General features: G+C 56.5%; 5 protein-coding genes across 5 annotated transcripts; 2 read left to right on the top strand and 3 right to left on the bottom strand.

Moving 5' to 3' along the window:
* Nucleotides 1–300: 300 nt before the first annotated feature.
* Nucleotides 301–4,331, bottom strand: PHYSODRAFT_353922 (hypothetical protein). Its single transcript, XM_009521141.1, has one exon. The coding sequence runs from the start codon at nt 1,951–1,953 to the stop codon at nt 649–651; it is 1,305 nt and encodes a 434-aa protein (XP_009519436.1). The 5' UTR covers nt 1,954–4,331; the 3' UTR covers nt 301–648.
* PHYSODRAFT_349852 (hypothetical protein) lies at nt 4,253–9,609 on the top strand (the record flags this gene model as incomplete). The annotated part of the gene is made up of 9 exons (XM_009521142.1): nt 4,253–4,410; nt 4,501–4,645; nt 4,720–7,044; nt 7,116–7,214; nt 8,649–8,818; nt 8,928–8,985; nt 9,062–9,160; nt 9,247–9,451; nt 9,520–9,609. 8 exons carry the CDS (start codon nt 4,253–4,255, stop codon nt 9,319–9,321), a joined length of 3,129 nt encoding a protein of 1,042 aa, XP_009519437.1. The 3' UTR covers nt 9,322–9,451; nt 9,520–9,609.
* A 187-nt stretch (nt 9,610–9,796) lies between these two features.
* PHYSODRAFT_484868 (hypothetical protein) lies at nt 9,797–10,190 on the bottom strand (the record flags this gene model as incomplete). The annotated part of the gene is made up of 2 exons (XM_009521143.1): nt 9,797–10,036; nt 10,116–10,190. The coding sequence occupies 2 exons, from the start codon at nt 10,188–10,190 to the stop codon at nt 9,797–9,799; spliced, it is 315 nt and encodes a 104-aa protein (XP_009519438.1).
* Nucleotides 10,191–10,283: 93 nt separating this feature from the next.
* PHYSODRAFT_556765 (hypothetical protein) lies at nt 10,284–12,157 on the bottom strand (the record flags this gene model as incomplete). The annotated part of the gene is made up of 3 exons (XM_009521144.1): nt 10,284–11,353; nt 11,427–11,539; nt 11,634–12,157. The coding sequence occupies 3 exons, from the start codon at nt 12,155–12,157 to the stop codon at nt 10,353–10,355; spliced, it is 1,638 nt and encodes a 545-aa protein (XP_009519439.1). The 3' UTR covers nt 10,284–10,352.
* Nucleotides 12,158–16,078: 3,921 nt separating this feature from the next.
* Nucleotides 16,079–16,843, top strand: PHYSODRAFT_480933 (hypothetical protein; the record flags this gene model as incomplete). Its single annotated transcript, XM_009521145.1, has 1 exon — nt 16,079–16,843. The coding sequence occupies one exon, from the start codon at nt 16,079–16,081 to the stop codon at nt 16,841–16,843; it is 765 nt and encodes a 254-aa protein (XP_009519440.1).
* Between the last annotated feature and the right edge of the window lie 406 nt (nt 16,844–17,249).

Genomic DNA, 17,249 nt, shown 5'->3' on the forward strand with positions numbered 1-17,249 from the left:
CCAGATTCTGGGTCGTCAATACACGTTCGAGAGCGAGAAGGGTCAGCGGGTCGCGCTGCCTCGGAACTCACCAGGGATCGTCGGCGCAACACCGCTGCTGGCTCCTGGCCAGACCTTTGAGTACGCGAGTGGAGTGGACATCGACGCCCCACGAGGATCTGTCACGGGCTGCTTGCATGCAGTGCGCAAGTCGAACAACTCGGAAGACGAGGAGGACGAAGATCTCTTCGACGCGCTTGTGTCCAAGTTTGCCCTTTTGGCCCCGCACACACCCAGCAAAAGGTGAGCTGGGCTCATAGAAGTACGTACGCAGCAAATCGTTTCGCTGGTTGCTTCAGTGCTGCAAAGGAGCGCGCTGCGACTAACCAAGCAGAAATACGAAAACATCGTCCCCCTTTGTGGCACCTCGAAGTTGCCGTGGTACCGATGCACCGCGTGGATCAGTGTCTACGCTGAGGCCCAGGCCTGCAGCACGATCAACGCAGCGAAGTATTTATATGGATCTTTGCTCCTACGATGTGTGCAATTGCTATACGTACTGCAACTCGCCCCTGGCTTTCGAGAGCGTGCATGCATGGCGCACCAGTACGCGCCTTCTACCCACCAAGCATGGTTCGCTAGGTGAAGCAACGGATCTAGGTCGTTTGCTTACTCGACAAGCGCATGGTACGTCGGGTAGTACATCTTGGACGCAACAAAGTCCTCGAGAGTCGCGCCGCGGCGGATCTTGGGCCGGAAGCCAGCAACATCCTCGTCGAGCGCGGTCTGGGCGACGGCCGTGGCCACCTTGAGCGACACGTCACGGATGTTCTCCACGGACGGGAACACCTGGCCGTTCGCAATCTCCTCCGGGGTCATGCACAGCGACAGCGCCTTGGCAGCCGAGTAAAGCATGCCATCCGTCACACGCGTCGCCTGAATGACCGACGACGCGAGACCCACACCCGGGAAGATGAACATGTTGTTGCACTGGCTGATGTTGTACTGGGAGCCGTTGTACACAACAGGATCGAACGGACTGCCACTGGCGAAGACGCACTTGCCCTTGGTCCACTCGTACGCCTGCTCAGCCGTGCACTCGGCCACAGAGGTCGGGTTCGACAGCGGGAACACAATCGGGTGCTCGGCGTGCTTGGCCATCTCCTCCACGGCCTCCTGCGTGAACGCGCCAGCCGCAGCGCTCAGACCCATGAGCATGGTGGGCTTCACCTGCTTGATCACGTCGACGAGGCTGGTCTTGTCAGCGATATCCTTGCGCGAGAAGAACTGCTGGCCCGAGTTCAGCGACTCGCGAGACTCGCCCAGCAGTCCATGCTGGTCGAGAATGTAGAATCGCTCGCGAGCCTCCTCGGTCGTCATACCCTCGCGAAGCATACCCTGAAGCAGAGTGGTGGCCACACCCAGGCCAGCGCTACCAGCGCCGAGAATGACAATACGCTGGTCCTTCAGGGGAATCTGAACACGCTCGCAAGCGCTCAAAGCACCAGCCAGCACGGTCGCACCCGTACCCTGGATGTCATCGTTGAAGCAGAGCTGCTTCAGGCGGTACGCGTTCAGCACGTCCGCAGCGTGCTCGCTCGAGAAGTCCTCGAACTGCACAAGCACCTTGGGCCAACGGTGACGCACAGCGCGCATGAACTCGTCCACCATGGACCAGAAGGCCTCGCCGGTAAGACGCGGCTGCTGCACACCGAGGTAGTACGGGTCCTCGAGGAGCTTCTTGTTGTTGGTACCCGTGTCAAGCATGACGGGGAGAACCTTGCGCGGGTCAATACCACCAGCAGCCGTGTACAGAGCAAGTTTACCGATGGGGATACCCATACCGTTGGCTCCGAGGTCACCCAGACCCAGGATACGGCTGCCGTCAGTGACCACGATCACTTCCACATCGTCGCAGGGCCAGTTGTGGACCATAGCACCAAACTGGCTGCGGTCGCGCGTACTGAAGAACATACCACGCGGGCGACGGAACAGGTGACCGAACTTCTGGCACACCAGACCGACGGTCGGAGTGTACACGATGGGGGCTGAAGTTGAAGTTGACAGACAGACAAGGGTCAATGCCTGCTCCAAGATGACATTGCACAGCTGAGCCAAGCAAGTACGCACCCATCTCCTTCATGTGCTTGATCAAAAGACGGAAGAACAGCGTCTCGTTACGGTCGTGCAGGTCCGTCAGGAATCGGCTCTTGCTGAGCGGGTCCTTCTCCTCGGAAAAGGTGTCGTACAGCTTGGCGAGCTGTGCCTCCACCATCAGACGGCGCGGCGGCACAAGACCACGCAGGCCTGAGCATTACAACATCATCATCAACAGAGAACCAGAGTCAATAGACTGCACACGGCTGCAGACACCGTGGATTGCGTACCGAGGCGGTCGCGCTCGACGTGCGGGAAGCCCGTGCCCTTGTTGTAGAGCGGGTCGTGCACGATGTTGAGGCCCTTGAGGCCCGTCTTGATGGGCGGGTTGTACTTCTTGAGCGTCGTGAGGTACGTGTCCAGCATGTCGTGCTCGGAGCCCGTGGGCTCGCCGCCGTCCATGGCGTCCTCGTCCTCCTCGTGGTCCTCGGTGGACACGGGCGCCGACAGGAAGCGCGCGTGCACCGCCGAGGACGTGCGCGGCACGGCGGCCGCGGCGACCTGCAGGGAGCGCTTCTGGGCACGGACCTGGCGCGCCAGCATGGTGATCGAGTGGTGCTTGGGCTTGGCTGCTTGGGAGCGAATCGCCGAATGAACACGAACGCCTTGACACACCGGCGTCTTTTATGTTCGGCACACAAAAGTATCCGGTTGAAGTTCTGTCTCATTGGCCGAAAGCCAGCCGGCGCCGCGCGACGCGAATGGCGGAAAATGCGCCAAAAAACTGCATTGGCTGAAACGCGGGACGGATACGCGCCTTTTAGCCAATGCCGTGGCGTCGGGCAGATACAATTGCTAGGATGGGCAGCAGTCAGTGCAAGGACTTCGCACTGCAGCGCCAACGCTGGAGTCGCCGGGGGATTTCTTGAGCGCTAGCTCCTCGCAGCAAGCCACCGACCGCGGGTGTATGCGCTGATTCAGGCTGGGAAGAATGGGCCACCGGATGGGTGGTCGGCGCGAGGAAGAACGCGGTCTCGCAGGATGGGCACCGTCGAGCTGGTGGACGGGTTGCAGGCCCGAGCTGTTTTTGCAACGGATTGCACCTCGAGCAGCACGAACATACGACAGTACTGCGGGCACTAAACGGCAGCAAGCCCTAAGGTCACGTGCTGCGGGGCCTTCATTGCTGGATTGGCCGCCATTGAGCTCGCGGGGTGAATGCGCGCGATGTTTGTTGACAGCTCAAGGCAGCGGCGATGGTGCGGGGAGTGTTATCTTTGCTGAGGGGCTCATCGATCGTGAATGTGTTGTTGGTGCTGAAACGGGAACTCCGACAACGAGCTCATTGCCGAGGCTGCTGGTGCGTGGCCTCGACGGTCGAAGACTTGTTAGTGCCGCTGAGTCGCCGGGTGTGCTCGACCTAACTTGATACTGCCTGCTGCAACGATATGCTGGTGCAACGGGGGGCGGCGTGGCTCTCTGCTGTAGTGAAAGCGCGTGGTGCGCGGACGACGGAGCAACAACGCTAGGATGCATCGAACTTTGCTTACGACCAGCGATGGACCAGCTCGCTAGGGTGCATCGGACATAAATTATGACCAGCGATGGACCACCTCGGAACATGTACATGTATGATCAGATGCGACTCGTTAGCAGGCTGCGTGCGCGGTGTTGGCAAGACGCTACTGCGACCAGCCAGATTCGGACTTGCAGTGGACCACCAACGGTGTACACACGCATTTGTTAGTGCTTTGTGTCGATGTCGGCACAACCGTGGCTGCGCAATGGGAAGCGTCTGGCCAAGAGGACGATACGCCGTATCATACGGGCACACAAATGCAATCTCCGGCGGACCGAATTCTCGCTCAGTTGTTCTTGGCGACGATAGTACAGTACACGTGATACAGAGTGTCCACGTGGACAATTTGATGGCTTCTTATGATTTTGGTGTGCGCGACCCTATAATGGTGTGCGCCACCCAAGTTGTACACAAATTATATGCGAAATTTCGTCCGACGTGAATCACAAATGGCCATAGTGAACCCAAGTGAATTCGCCCCTCCGCGTTATCGTATCCTCAAAACTCACCAACATGCGTTCAGCTCCTGGATACGTTTGCTGGAAAATCCGCTTCATTTAGCAACTAGCAGCTTCAAGAGAAGACAACAAGACGAGCATGGCGACCGACAGCGCGTTCGCGGGGGCCGGCAAGACGGCGGGGCTGGAGGCCTGGCGCATCGAGGACCTGCAGCCTGTGGCCGTGCCCGCCGCCGAGCTGCACAAGCTGCACAGCGGCGACAGCTACATCTTCCTCAAGACCAGCGAGGCGACGACGTACGAGCGCACGACCCCATACCATAGCATCTAGTGAGCCTGCATCTAACTATAATAACCCTGTGCATCCCCCCTCTGTCCTGCATGCAGCGGCCTGGCGTGGCACATCCACTTCTGGCTGGGCAAGGACACGTCCACGGACGAGAGCGGCGTGGCCGCCTACAAGACCGTGGAGCTCGACGACGCGCTGGGCGGCGTGCCCGTGCAGCACCGCGAGTGCCAGGGCTACGAGTCGGTGCGTATATGCACAGCAATCGCCGGCCTGCTCGGTCGATACCATTGACTGATATCTATCTATCTCTGTTGCAGGCGCTGTTCCTGTCGTACTTCAAGTCCACGGGCCTCCAGTACCTCGAGGGAGGCGTCGCCAGCGGCTTCAACGAGGTCAAGCGCGACGAGTACGTGACGCGTCTGTACCGCATCAAGGGCAAGCGCACGGTGCGCGTGGAGCAGGTGCCGCTGCAGAGCTCGTCCCTAAGTGTGGACGACGCTTTCGTTCTGGACGCCGGTCTGGAGCTCTATGTGTACGCCGGCACGGAGGCCAACCGTCTGGAGAAGGCCAAGGCTCTGGAGTTTGTCAGCAAGACCCGGGAGGCCCGCGGTGGCCGCGCCAACGTCACCTTCATTGACGAGGAGCCGGAGAACGCTGCCTTCTGGGAGATTCTGGGCGGGTTTGCCTCCGTCACGCGCTCAGGCGAGACGGACGAGCACCACGAGAACGCGGTCAAGAAGAACACGACGGTGCTGCGCGTGAGCGGCTCTACCGACGACAACCTACAGGTTGCTGATGTGACCCCTGCCTCGGGTGTGCTGACCAAGGACATCCTGAAGTCGGAGGACGTGTTTATCATTGACGCGGGCAACGAAGTGTTCGTGTGGGTGGGCAAGACTGCGTCGGAGAGCGAGCGTAAGAACGCTCTGACGGTCGCTGTGCATTACCTGAAGAAGGAGGGCCGCCCTGCGCACACGCCTATCACTCGCGTTGTGGAGGAGGGCGAGACCCCGCTGTTCACGGCGCTGTTCAAGGCCTGGACTGAGCCCAAGGTGCTTGAGTTTGGCTACCAGCCGAGCCAGGGTGTCGCGAAGATGCAGGACGACAAGCCCGTGGACGTTAAGGCGCTGCTGAAGGCGGCGTCGCAGTCCGAGGAGGACATTGGCGTTGACCCCAACGGTGACGGCAAGCACGAAATCACGGTGTGGCGTATTGAGGACCTGGAGAAGGTGGAAGTTCCTAAGGAGCAGTACGGCCACTTGTACGATGGCGACAGCTACATTGTTCTGCACGTCGTCACGCCCTCCAGCGGTAAGCCCACCCAGGTGATTTACTTCTGGCAAGGACGTTCGTCGACGACGGATGAGAAGGCTGCGTCTGCTCTGCTGGCCACCTTCTTGGACGACAGCCTTGGCGGCAACCCTGTCCAGGTCCGTGTTGTGCAGGGCAAGGAGCCCGCCCACTTCCGTGCGTTGTTCAAGGGAACGATGATCGTGCACGCTGGTGGCAAGGCCAGTGGCTTCGCCAACCGCGACGACGAAGACTCGTACGACACGGACGGTGTTTCGCTGTACCAGGTCAAGGGAACCAACGAGCAGAATACCCTGGCGGTGCAGGTGGACGAGAAGACCTCGAGCCTGACATCTGGCGACTGCTTTGTCCTGGTGACCCCTAGCACTGTTTACGAGTGGCAGGGTGCCGGAAGCAGCTCTGCTGAGCGCGAGATTGCTTCCAAGATTGCCTCGATCTTGAAGAAGAGCCGCGAGACCGAGGTCGTTGAGGAGGGCAACGAGTCGGACGAGTTCTGGGAGTTCCTCGGTGGCAAGGGTGAGTACGCCAAGGCAAAGTCGTCGTTCGAGGCCCCTCACGAGCCTCGCCTGTTCCAGTGCTCGAACGCGCACGGATACTTCGACGCGCACGAGATCGTGAACTTTGCCCAGGACGACCTCAACACGGATGACGTCTTCATTCTGGATACTTACACGACGCTGTACGTATGGATCGGTGCCGGTGCTAACGAGCCGGAGAGGCGTGAGGCCATGGCTCTCGCTGAGAAGTACCTTGCTGTTGCCAAGAGCGACGGCCGCGGCGAGGGCACACCCATCGTGGCGGTGCACTGCAACGAAGAGCCGCTCATGTTCACGAGCAACTTCCTTGCTTGGGACAGCGAGTTCTTCACGAAGAACGAGTTCTTGGACCCCTACAAAGCTCGCCTCCAGAAGCTGAAGGAGGAGAAGGAGAAGAACGTCCCCAAGGACCTCCCCGGCACGATTACCAACGAGGACATCTGCGAGAAGGAGACCCCTGAGCCAGCTCCGGTGGCGGCAAGGGTTATCCCTGTCCTTCCAACTGAGCCCCCTGCTGCACCTGTTTCTCCCAAGGCTGCACCTGTGTCCCCGAAGGCTGCCCCGGCATCTCCTCAGGCTACTCCGGCATCTCCTAAGGCCACCCCGGCATCGCCCAAGGCTGCACCGGTGTCCCCCAAGGCCGCTCCGGTGTCCCCGAAGGCTGCTCCGGCGTCCCCGCAGGCAGTCCCTGCCCCCGCTCCGGTTTCTGCGAAGGCTACCGGTCGTTCGGGCGAGACTTTCACCTACGAGCAGTTGAAGGCCGGCGTTGAGGGCATCGACATTACTTCGAAGGAGGTAAGCGTAGACTACTGCGGTTGTTCAATCTCGTAGCAGCTTGAACTGATGAACGGATTTGTTTCCCACAGAGTTACCTTACGGACGCCGAGTTCCTGACGATAATGGAAATGAGCAAGGACGAGTTCGCGAAGCTCCCCAAGTGGAAGCAGCAGGCCAAGAAGAAGGAGGTCAGCCTCTTCTAAGCTACCTGCCAACAAGTGAACATACCCCAGCGGACTACACGTGCCGGATTAAGTCAGAGGAGCTTCACGTACTCATCAGTCTCGGCCAACCGAGCACGCTTGTGATGTGAAAATTTTTTCATAAGTTTAAATGAACTCAAAGCTTGACACTCCGCGACACCCGGCGTGCGTTTTCAAGTTGGAACCTCGTCTAGTGAGGAACGCGTAAGAAGGCCGCGCAGTTCAAAGTTTGTCGCTGCAACGCAGGCGCAAAACTGTTGCCTAGAGGCGACAATGCAAGGAGCCACCATGTTCAATTAGGGGGCTAGAGCTCTTTTTCATACTGGGAGGCTGGCTGGCTGAACAGCCTAACCAATTTTATTTCAGCGGCCCCCCCCCCAACTTTAATTGGCGAATGTCGCCTGAGTCCATAGTCCACAGATTGTGGCTACCGTAGCATCAAGGAGTTTGTACGTTTCGTGGCTGGTTGTTCCCAGAATGTTGACCGTATCCGTAGCGTGTACCACACACTGTAGTGAGCAGTTCTTGAATTTATGAAATTTATTCGGAAAATCATTACTAGGATAGCTGTATTTTTTCGTTATAAGCTAACATTTACTAAAAATCATTGAAATAACAACCAACGGATTGCACTCTTTCCTGCGTCTGTAAATTGACTAAACCCCATGAATCCTTCTTGTGTAAATTTGTTTAGCTGGAATGCATGACCTCAACGCGCTCGGCCGGGGCAAAACCCCCGGCCGAGCGCGCCTTAAAGTTCTTTCGTGTCTTTTGCGCGGCAACTTCGCCATTATTTTTAAGGCGCTACACCAGGGTTTGAAAACTTGCCACCAACTTTCATGTTACATTATTCTTGCCTACCCCACGTTTATCAATATAGGCACACAAAGGAAGTCTACACTGTCCTCCCAGACCAAAGCTTCGCCTCTAGTCGCTTTTATGGCGAAGTGGCGCCTACGCTGCAATTTTCACATTGCCATTTCTCGTGTGTGAATACACGAAATAGCGCGGAGCTGCAACCGCCTTGCATTTCGAGTTCTATCGAACGACGCCGGTCTTCGCTGATATCGAAAGTCAATTTTGCGACGCCACCCCAAAAGGCCACTTCTAGTACCATGACTACCGGTATAAACCTGTCAACGAGTCCTCGTAATTGACCGCTACACCGAGTGAGACCGAGTAACTTACAGTACAAGTCGATCACATGTCCGCCAAATGGTAAGTTACCAGTAAAAAAAACTTACCGATTGTATCTAACGTTATTTTAGGAAAATAAAATAACGTTACTTCGTACAAAATCAATTGTGCCCAGGATATGGACCTCAAAAATGAATACCGCCAGTATTGAAGCAATGTACATATATTTATGCGTCGAGACACAACTGATATTTACACAGCTGAACACGTCGCGCGATGCAGCAAGAGGCCGCGGCGCTGGGGCCCAAGCTCGCGCCGTTCACACCCAGCGGCGACGGCGTGCTCGACCACGCATTGGATCTGCTGGCTCTTACAGTCGACGACGTGCTGTTCGATTTGGGCTGCGGAGACGCGCGGCTCCTCGTGCACGCGGCTGAGAAATCCGGCGTCAGGTGGGGCGCACTTTCAATGCCTTCCGAGTGGATTGCAATTAGTCTGTCTTGTTACCACCACCGATAAGTAGCTAACCTCTGAGTGTTGTATTATGTGTACCAATCGCAGATGCATTGGTGTGGAGTATAATGAGGACCTGGTGAAGCGAGCGCATGCACGAGTCGAGGTGCCGACACGCGTCTGCTGAGAGGGCGTTGGTGCAGCCACTGATGCGGAGGTTTCTATATGTTTGAAACATGCAGGAGCATGGAGTGCAGTCGCTGGTGGAAGTCCGACACGGTGATGCATTGGAGGCGAATCTGACGCCTGCTACGGCCTTGTTCCTGTATCTCGTGCCTCAAGTACGTGGATTTCGTGCTCGGAGTTGAAGCGCTAATCAGTTGACTAACGAAAGCTATTGCAAACTGTGTGTTTGGTACCGATACAGGGGATCAAAATGCTGTTACCCAAGTACGGCGCATTGATTTCCCTTGGTCCGGCGGAAGCGAGTATCGTTATTTAAATTGAAATGTTTTTGGTCGTTGATGACAAGGTTGGAAGAGGCGCGGCGCCTTAACGTGCGCATCGTGACGTACGTATTCTCCATACCAGGATGGAAACCGGACGATGAGCGGAACTACAAAGGCACCAAAGTAAGTTTCCCTCCCTCCGACGAGCACGAATACTGTATCAAGTCTTGACTTTTTGCTTCTGTAACCAGGTCTATCTGTACAATTCTCCTTCTATTCCCAAGCAACTGCCGGCATCTGCATAGCATCTCAAGTCAAATGAAGCCGCCTGCAAATATCCCAAGAACTCTTCAAGATCCTGCGTAATGGGTCGCTAGGTCTAGTGTGCCATCGTCGATTCCTTCATTTTTGTTTCTGCTGAGTATTGAGTGTTGTGTGTATTCCTGCCATTGGCCCTCAAAGTAGCTTATCACCACCACTTATCTGCATCTCCTTCAGACCTCAAGCAACTGGGCGTCATCGAACAGCTTAGAACTTGCGGGACTTCATCTCCTCCTGGATGGCGATCGCCGACGCGTACGAGTTGGCCGCGTACGTGGCAAAGTTCTGCTCCTTCGAGTGCGAGGGCACGATGTACTGGCGCGGCACCTCCGGGAAGCCCTCGGGGCTGGTGTACTGGTGGTGGCGGTGGAAGCCAGCCTTCTTGTGGGCCGGCAGGTCGTCATCCAGCCGCCACTTGGCGCCCTCGGCCAGCGAGGACAGGTGCTCCTGCACGAGGCATAAGCGGAAGAAGCGTTAGAGAGGTTGACATCAGCTGAGAGAGGAGACGCAGGAGAGCGCAACGCACCAGAGTCTCGGCCTCGCCCTTGCTCTTGGGCTCCATGAGCTTGGTGATGAACTCGCTGACCGGGTTGCTCGCCATTGTTGCCTGCTCTTCCTGTCTGTTGTGGGGATTCTGCGCCGTTCATAGGGCACCTGTAGAACGGCATACTTCATGAATTTACAGAGGTCGACAAAGACCACCAGAAAGTCTATTTGGTGTGTTGCACATAAAGGCAAGTTGAAGAGGAAATGGCTACAGAGGTTAGTCCCATGCGGACGAGCCACCGAAGCCCACGTCCGGCGTGAAGTTGAGCTGCGTCAGGTCCACGGGCTTGGCCTTCGCGCTCTTGGCCTTCTTGCCCTTCTTGAACTGCTTCACGGCCACCACACCGCTCGCGATCTCCTTGGGCTGTCGCTGCTCCTTCTTCTTGTCTTGCTTCGGCTCCTTCCGCTTCTTGTCCTTGGAAGCCTTCTTGTCTGCCTTTGCGGCGTCCTTCTTGTCTGACTTGGCCGCAGTCTCTGTCTGATCGACCTCCATAGGCGTAGACTCGTCGGATGGGGCCTGCTTTTTGTGGTGCTTGGACTTCTTCTCGGGCGCAGAGGTCTCAGCCTCCTTGGCTGGGGCCTCGGCATCATGCTTGTCGCTTTTGTGCTTCTTGTGAGCCTTCTTCTCCTTCTTGGCGGCCTTATCGGCGTCGTCAGTGCTGACAACAGCAGGAACCTCCTTCTCACCCTTCGGCTTCTTGGAGTCCTCACGCTTGCGCTTACCCGTCGCGGCCTTCGCTTTCTTTTTGTCGGACGGCTCCGGCTTTTTCTGCTTCGGCTTCTTCTCTTCCTTCGGCGGCGCGACGTAACCGTGAACACGCTTGTCCAACACACGCACGGCGTCACGCACAACCAGGTTCGGGAACAAACGCTTCATCTTGAAGTTGTACTGCTTGTGCTTGGCGTCGAGCTTCTTGGCCTCCTTGATCTGCTGCTTTTCCTCATCGGAGATGGCCTTCTTCTTCTTGGAGGACTTGCGCTTCTTCTTTTTCTTCTTGTCGTCGTCGCTTTCACTTCCGCTGGCTTCATCTTCGTCATCGCTGCCTTCACTGTCGCTGTCGTCATCCAAGGCAGCCTTGGCAGTAACCTCCAGCTTCTTTCCGACGATGGGGTTGCCAATCAGATTCAGCTGCCGCAGGTTTTCAAGAGAGCTCAGCGCCTCGAGACCGGACCAGTCGTCGATCTGGTTGTGACTCAACTCCAGCACCTTCAGATTCTCTGCACAAGTCAAACACACCGACAGTGTCAGATCTTGTCGCGCATGCTGCTTTTAAGACCAGATCCCACTTACTCAGTTGGGCCAGATGCGCCGGGATCTTCTTAATCTTGTTGTGGGAAAGCCGAAGCTCCGTGATCTCCGACAACTGACTCAAGTTGGGGATTTCCTCCAGCAAGTTGTGCGAGCTAGTTAGGTTAGGTAAAAAAACGCGCGATCCAAGTACATAAGTATCCGCATATCCACCAACAAGTAACCGCACCATCCACCCCAGCCACGTACATGGAGATCTTCTTCAAACTCGGCAGTCCGTCCAGCACGCGCTGCGGGATCTGCGTGATGCGGTTGTTGCTCACAATCAGCGAGTTGAGCTCCGGCAGCTTGGGCATCCAGTCCAGCGCCGAGATGGAGTTGTTGTTGAGCACCAGCGCCTTGAGCGTGCGCACGTTGCGCAGCACCTCGAACGGGATGCGCGTGACGCTGTTCTCGGCGGCGTTGAGGATCACGAGCTTCTTGAGGTGCTGGATCTCGGCCAGGCCGTCGCCGTTCAGCTTGTTGTCCGTGAGCTTGAGCATCGTCACGCGCGGTACGGACTTGAGCTGCGAGAGCTTGGTGAGCTTGTTGTGGCTCAGGTCCAGCTTGGTGGCCTGCTGCAGCCCCTCGAGGCTCACGATGGTCTCGATGCCGCGCGACGTCAGGTCCGCCTGCTGCCCATTGCCCTTGACGATCTCGTCGCGGAACTGCTGCAGCTTCTCGGCCGTCAGCTTCTTGATGCGCGGCTTGGGCTGCTCCGTCGCGCCGGCCATGGTGCTGTCTGCTGCTTTGACTGGCAGGCAGTGCAAAATCTCGATTTGTCATTGAATCGGGGGAAAGTTGACTAATGTCATTGAATCGGGGTAATATTGTGCGATTTTAGTCGACTTCAACTTGGCGACGAATCGCTGGCTGCGACTTGACCCTGCAGGCCTATCTCCCGCCACGCAGCGATTCGTGGACTCACGACGAGCTAAAGTTATTCCGCTGCGCGTGCGTACCCATGCGTGTTGCAGCTCGTGGCGTGCGGCGTGCCCGAACGAGGCGACGACTGCAGTGGCCATGTAGGGGCAGCGTAGCGCACATGGAGCAGATCGCCATCCCGGCTGACCACGCGGTTGATGCGCATGCGGATGAACTTGTCCGTGTCGCGTCACGCCACTCGCGAGCGCTTTTTGGATAAGGATCGGCTCTGGTGGTGTTCGCGTACAGTAGGTGTTGGTCATACACATCCCGTTGGTTGTCATGTAGAAGTACTGTTCCAGTCGTGAGGACTGCTTGCCACGCTGTGGCTTGGTCATGTGGTTTAACCGCCTGTGGTGACCAAGAGATCGCTGGTGATTCGGGATAGTGCGCTGCTTGTAGAGAGCTGCATCTTGTCTCCTGAGGCATCAATTGCGGCGCCTTAGGTGAGCGGTGGAGGCAGCTTCAACATCGTTCATTACCAGCGTCAAAAAGTGACCGTTGCTTCCACCTGAACTATCCACAGCTCAAGGTTTGCGCTTGGACTAAGCTCTCGCCGTGTGCACTACGCTAGGTGTCGGAGAGAGCGCGCCATGTGAGCCATAATCCCTCGACCCCGCCAAGGCCTACGGTACTTGTACATAGCACTCGGTCGTCTCTGCACTGTTGGCGAAGCATGAGCATCCGGTGCGCTGCACGCTGTTTGCACACTCGCGATCATCTCTTGCAAACCGGTCCCACTGCCATCGACGAGGCCAAACCCGCTTCATGTGGATTGAGGTGCAGTTCACTCTCGTTGCAGTGCAGGTATCCTCAGGATGAAAGTGGCGGTGGCGGCCGCCGCTCCACCGCCGAAGGGAAGACCTTGATGCGCATCACGTCAATCTCGTTGCCTCCACTGAACGCGCTACTACATGTACTCCGTTGACGCAGGGAGCGGCGACTACCGTGAGCTCGCTCGACCGGTCTCGGCGCTTGCTTCCCGGAGCAAACCGTACTTTTACATAGAGCGCCGAGCTACAGCTCTGTGCCTCTCCAACGCGGCGGCAGTGCCGGTGTCGATCGATGCGCATAACTTAGTGGTCTCTGTTATAATACGCTGCACGTAGCGCTCCAAGTTTGAGTCAACCGCGCTCCGGCACATCTGTGCCCTGGACATCACATCTCATCGAGTACACAGCACCGCATCTGCATGCCTCCACCCTGCTGTCGGACCATGTGCGCGCGGCTCGGAGTCGGGCCGTGCCAAGGTCGCTCGCTCCAAGCGGAGCTCGGCTCGGCAAGCACCAGCGGCCTCTTGTCTCTCGCGCGCGTTCCCATCAGATTGGCATCCCGGCGTGCAAAGCTGCTGGCCGCGGCGCCAGCCGCTGAGAGCTTGAGCTCAGCTCATATCGGGGCCAAGGTGTCGAGGAATTTCCATAAATCAGTGATTTTCACTGAGATTTGACAAAATGATTTAATAGTTTGCCTGAATTCACTGATGCAGCATCAGTAGTATCGTACTAGCGCGTCCATACAATTTGCAAGTCAAATGTAGACCTATAGTAATACTAGAAATAGTACATGCAGATAGCATGTTACCTACTACAACTAGTACTACATAATATAGTATCACTGTCGATGTTATTAATACATACTCCGGTTGCTACGGTACAGTAGACAGGTGACCCCTTCCTAGCGGTTAAGGTGTGGAATGCTCGCAACTACCAGCCACAAACTGGGTTCCGGTGTGGGGCTTGCTGCGTTTAGTGCCTTTTTGGTGGTTATACTTTTTGCACTATACAACTTGTCTGGTGTTCTGCACAAACATTCAAGCAACTTTATTCGTTGGTCGTCTCGAGGATTCACTACGAAATACAAGGGTCCAAGCTTCTCCACAATTGTTTTGCATCTGCCACCTCCGCCGAAACCCAGCTTTTTTTTCGCGATAGAACAACGCATATAAGCTCAAAGGACCCAGGAGATGGTGCATCCACTAAAATAAAATTGTCATCTGCACAACGTATTGGCTTTCATGCATCGATAGTAGCTTCAGATGAAATATGTTCCCTTTAATTCTGGGATAGCAGTAACCCGGAGGGAGTGCTATGACCAGCCCAACACAGATTAATTAGGCGGCACCTTGGTAACTGAAGCCGGTAATACTGAAGCCGGAAAACTGGCCCCGGTAACTGAAGTTAACTGATTGTCTATGCTCTCCATCTCAAATTCGAGACAAGCTCGAGATGGATGGAAGACAGCTCTAAAGCGACGGCTTACCGCGTACCAGTCCACACATCGGGGATCAGCGGTGCCGCGAGGCCGTAAGTGATGCAAATTCAACCACATGTATTAATATTATTAATATTACTTGACAGGTGAGGAAGTACAACGCGCGTTTTTAGTGGTGCACCTCCAGCCGAACACACGCACCAAGTACGCCCCGAACGGTCCGTCACCTTTTTAACTCCCTCGCACTCAAGTGCATCTAGTACTACGTTGCTGAGGTGGCCACTAAAAGAATAAAGAAAAAAAAGTTTGCGTCTGCAGAAGATGATAATGGTCGACGGGCGAAAAGCTCATAAATATAAAAAATCCTGATAGGCTCTAAGTCAATGTAGCAGATGCTGCGGCTGCGAAGCAGGAGCAGGAGATGTGTTGTAATGGAAAGCAAATTTACATTGTACATAACATCGCCATAGCAACAATTCAACGGTCGCGCGCGTTGAATTGCCGGTAGCGATAGTGACGGCGCGGCCGCGGTGAAGATGCTCACACTAAGTTCTTTAGCTATCCCAGCCTATGCATAGCTCTCGTCTTCATTTGATCGGCTTCAAATAGCGCTTTACTCCTACCCCAGAATAAATGTAGTATGTAAATAGAAACATCTTACCAAAAAAAAATAAACGCAGTTCGTGTAAAAGTCTCGTTGATGATGATATTATATTGTGTTGCGATATAGTAACTACTACTAGTGTATCGGCAACTTATAAACTGGCGGATTCCCACAACGTAGAAAGACAAAGTTAATCCGCACCCACCTGCAAACGTTGTGTGCGTCACAAGGTTTTCGGTTCATGTTCTTAGTTTAATATGTCGGATCCCATCGGTACTCAGTTCTTTCAAGTCTCTTACCGCGGCAACTCTGCTCGGTTGTGAAGGGGGGAAGCATGTCGACGCATAGTTAAGTAGGCTACGGCCTTCGTCGTGGTGTCTGCTTCCTTCACATCGACTGGGGCCTTACCCAACGAGAGCCTCTCGGTACACTTCGGAATAATATAGTAATCGAAAGAAGCGAATAAATACTACTGTAGTATTACTATTTACCAAATCACTGAGTCAGTAGTTTCAAGCTCTCACAATCATTTTGTCAAATCTCAGTGAAAATCACTGATTTATGGAAATTCCTCCTAAGGTGTCCGCTCGGCAGCTGAAATGGCGACCGGATGGGCAGACCTAACCGTAGGGGAGAGGAGTGCAACGCGCGACGGGCAGGCTCCGGGCGAGGCCAGGGCGTGGCGGCACCGGCGCGGCCTGCGTGGCCACGGCACTTGATCACTTGACGACCGGCGCACAACCGAGCGAGCAGCACGTCTTGGTGGGCCTTCCTCATCAGCACGCCGCCGCCGCCACGACAGACGCGGCCGCCCGTTTCTCCGAGCCGCTCCGCACCGCAACGCAACACACCCTCGCGCGGCAGCGACGCCACTCGCTAACTCGCGGTCTCTAGAGCACCCTAGTCAAGCACGATGATGGTCGAGCCGCGCTACACGTCCGTCATGCGCAGCACGCGCAGCGGCAACTACTACAACGTCCCCATCTCGGTGGCCGCCATGGCCAGCCGCGAGCTGTCGCCCGAGATGTCCACGTTCGCCAACTACGAGGGCTTCGAGTACGAGGCCGTGGCCGCGGCCTGGGGCACCACCACCATGCGCCGCCTGCCGACGCTGGCCCAGCGCCGCGACCTCAACTCCGCGCTGGACAGCGTACCGCCCTCCAAGGACTCGCACAGCTTCCAGCCGGCCTTCGCCTTCGACCTGAACCAGCTCGTGTCCTCGCTGACCAAGGGCTCGTCCAGCTCCCGCAAATCGTCTTTCGCGTCCTCGCGCAGCGCCAGCGGCGAGCCCGCGCCCGAGCCCATGCCCGAGAGCTCGCGGATACCCGTGCTGCCCGTGGATTTCGATGCATCGGCGCCCCGCCAGCGAGGCCGCCGCGGTGCGCTCTCGGGTGACGAGCTCACGCGGCCGTTCGCGCCCGCATCTACTGCTCCGCCTGAGAACAGCATCATCTCGTACAGCATCAACAAGCGCAAGCAGAAGCGGCTAGCAGCCAAGGCCTTGGCCGCGGCGTCCGTGAACGGACCCAACTTCGAGGTGGCCGTGGCCGACGCCGGCAATGAGCACCAGCCGCAGTACGTGCCTCGCTACGTGCCTCAGTACCAGTCGGACGTGACAATGTCGCCGCCGTCGACGCGCAGCCGCGAGCCCTCGCTGGATCAGCAGAGCTACGCGCTATAAGGCGGCGCTGTCCGTCCGCAACATCGGCACCTTACTGATAGTCCCCAGTCCCCATAATTATTCTCCGCTCGATTACGATGAGACCGTTTAATCTAATGAACGCAGCCAGCGGTAGCTGCGGTATTCCCCATTCATTCATCTGCACACCTTCTCGATGCCATCCTCGTGTCTCCTCCTGGCGGCGTAACGATCCACCTCGGCGCTCGGGATCGAGAGCTTTCGTCTGCTTCGACCAGATGGGACGGCCACATCATGGAGCCGCCCTGTCGTGACGGCTGCAGTAATGCTGCACAACGCAGCACTTTGCGGCCCACCGAACTGAATCATATTCGCGCTGCTGGGTCTGATCTCGCTCGAGCAGTGTCTTCTCCTTGAGCGAACCCATATTGCCGTCTCCGTTCCCTAG

This window comes from Phytophthora sojae (genome assembly GCF_000149755.1).
Source record: "Phytophthora sojae unplaced genomic scaffold PHYSOscaffold_2, whole genome shotgun sequence".
NCBI classification, from domain to species: Eukaryota; Oomycota; class Peronosporomycetes; order Peronosporales; family Peronosporaceae; genus Phytophthora; species Phytophthora sojae.

What these genes read in the sequence shown, in the direction of transcription:
- PHYSODRAFT_353922 (XM_009521141.1), bottom strand. Translation starts at nt 1,953, where the DNA reads ATGTTCTTCAGTACGCGCGACCGCAGCCAGTTTGGTGCTATGGTCCAC.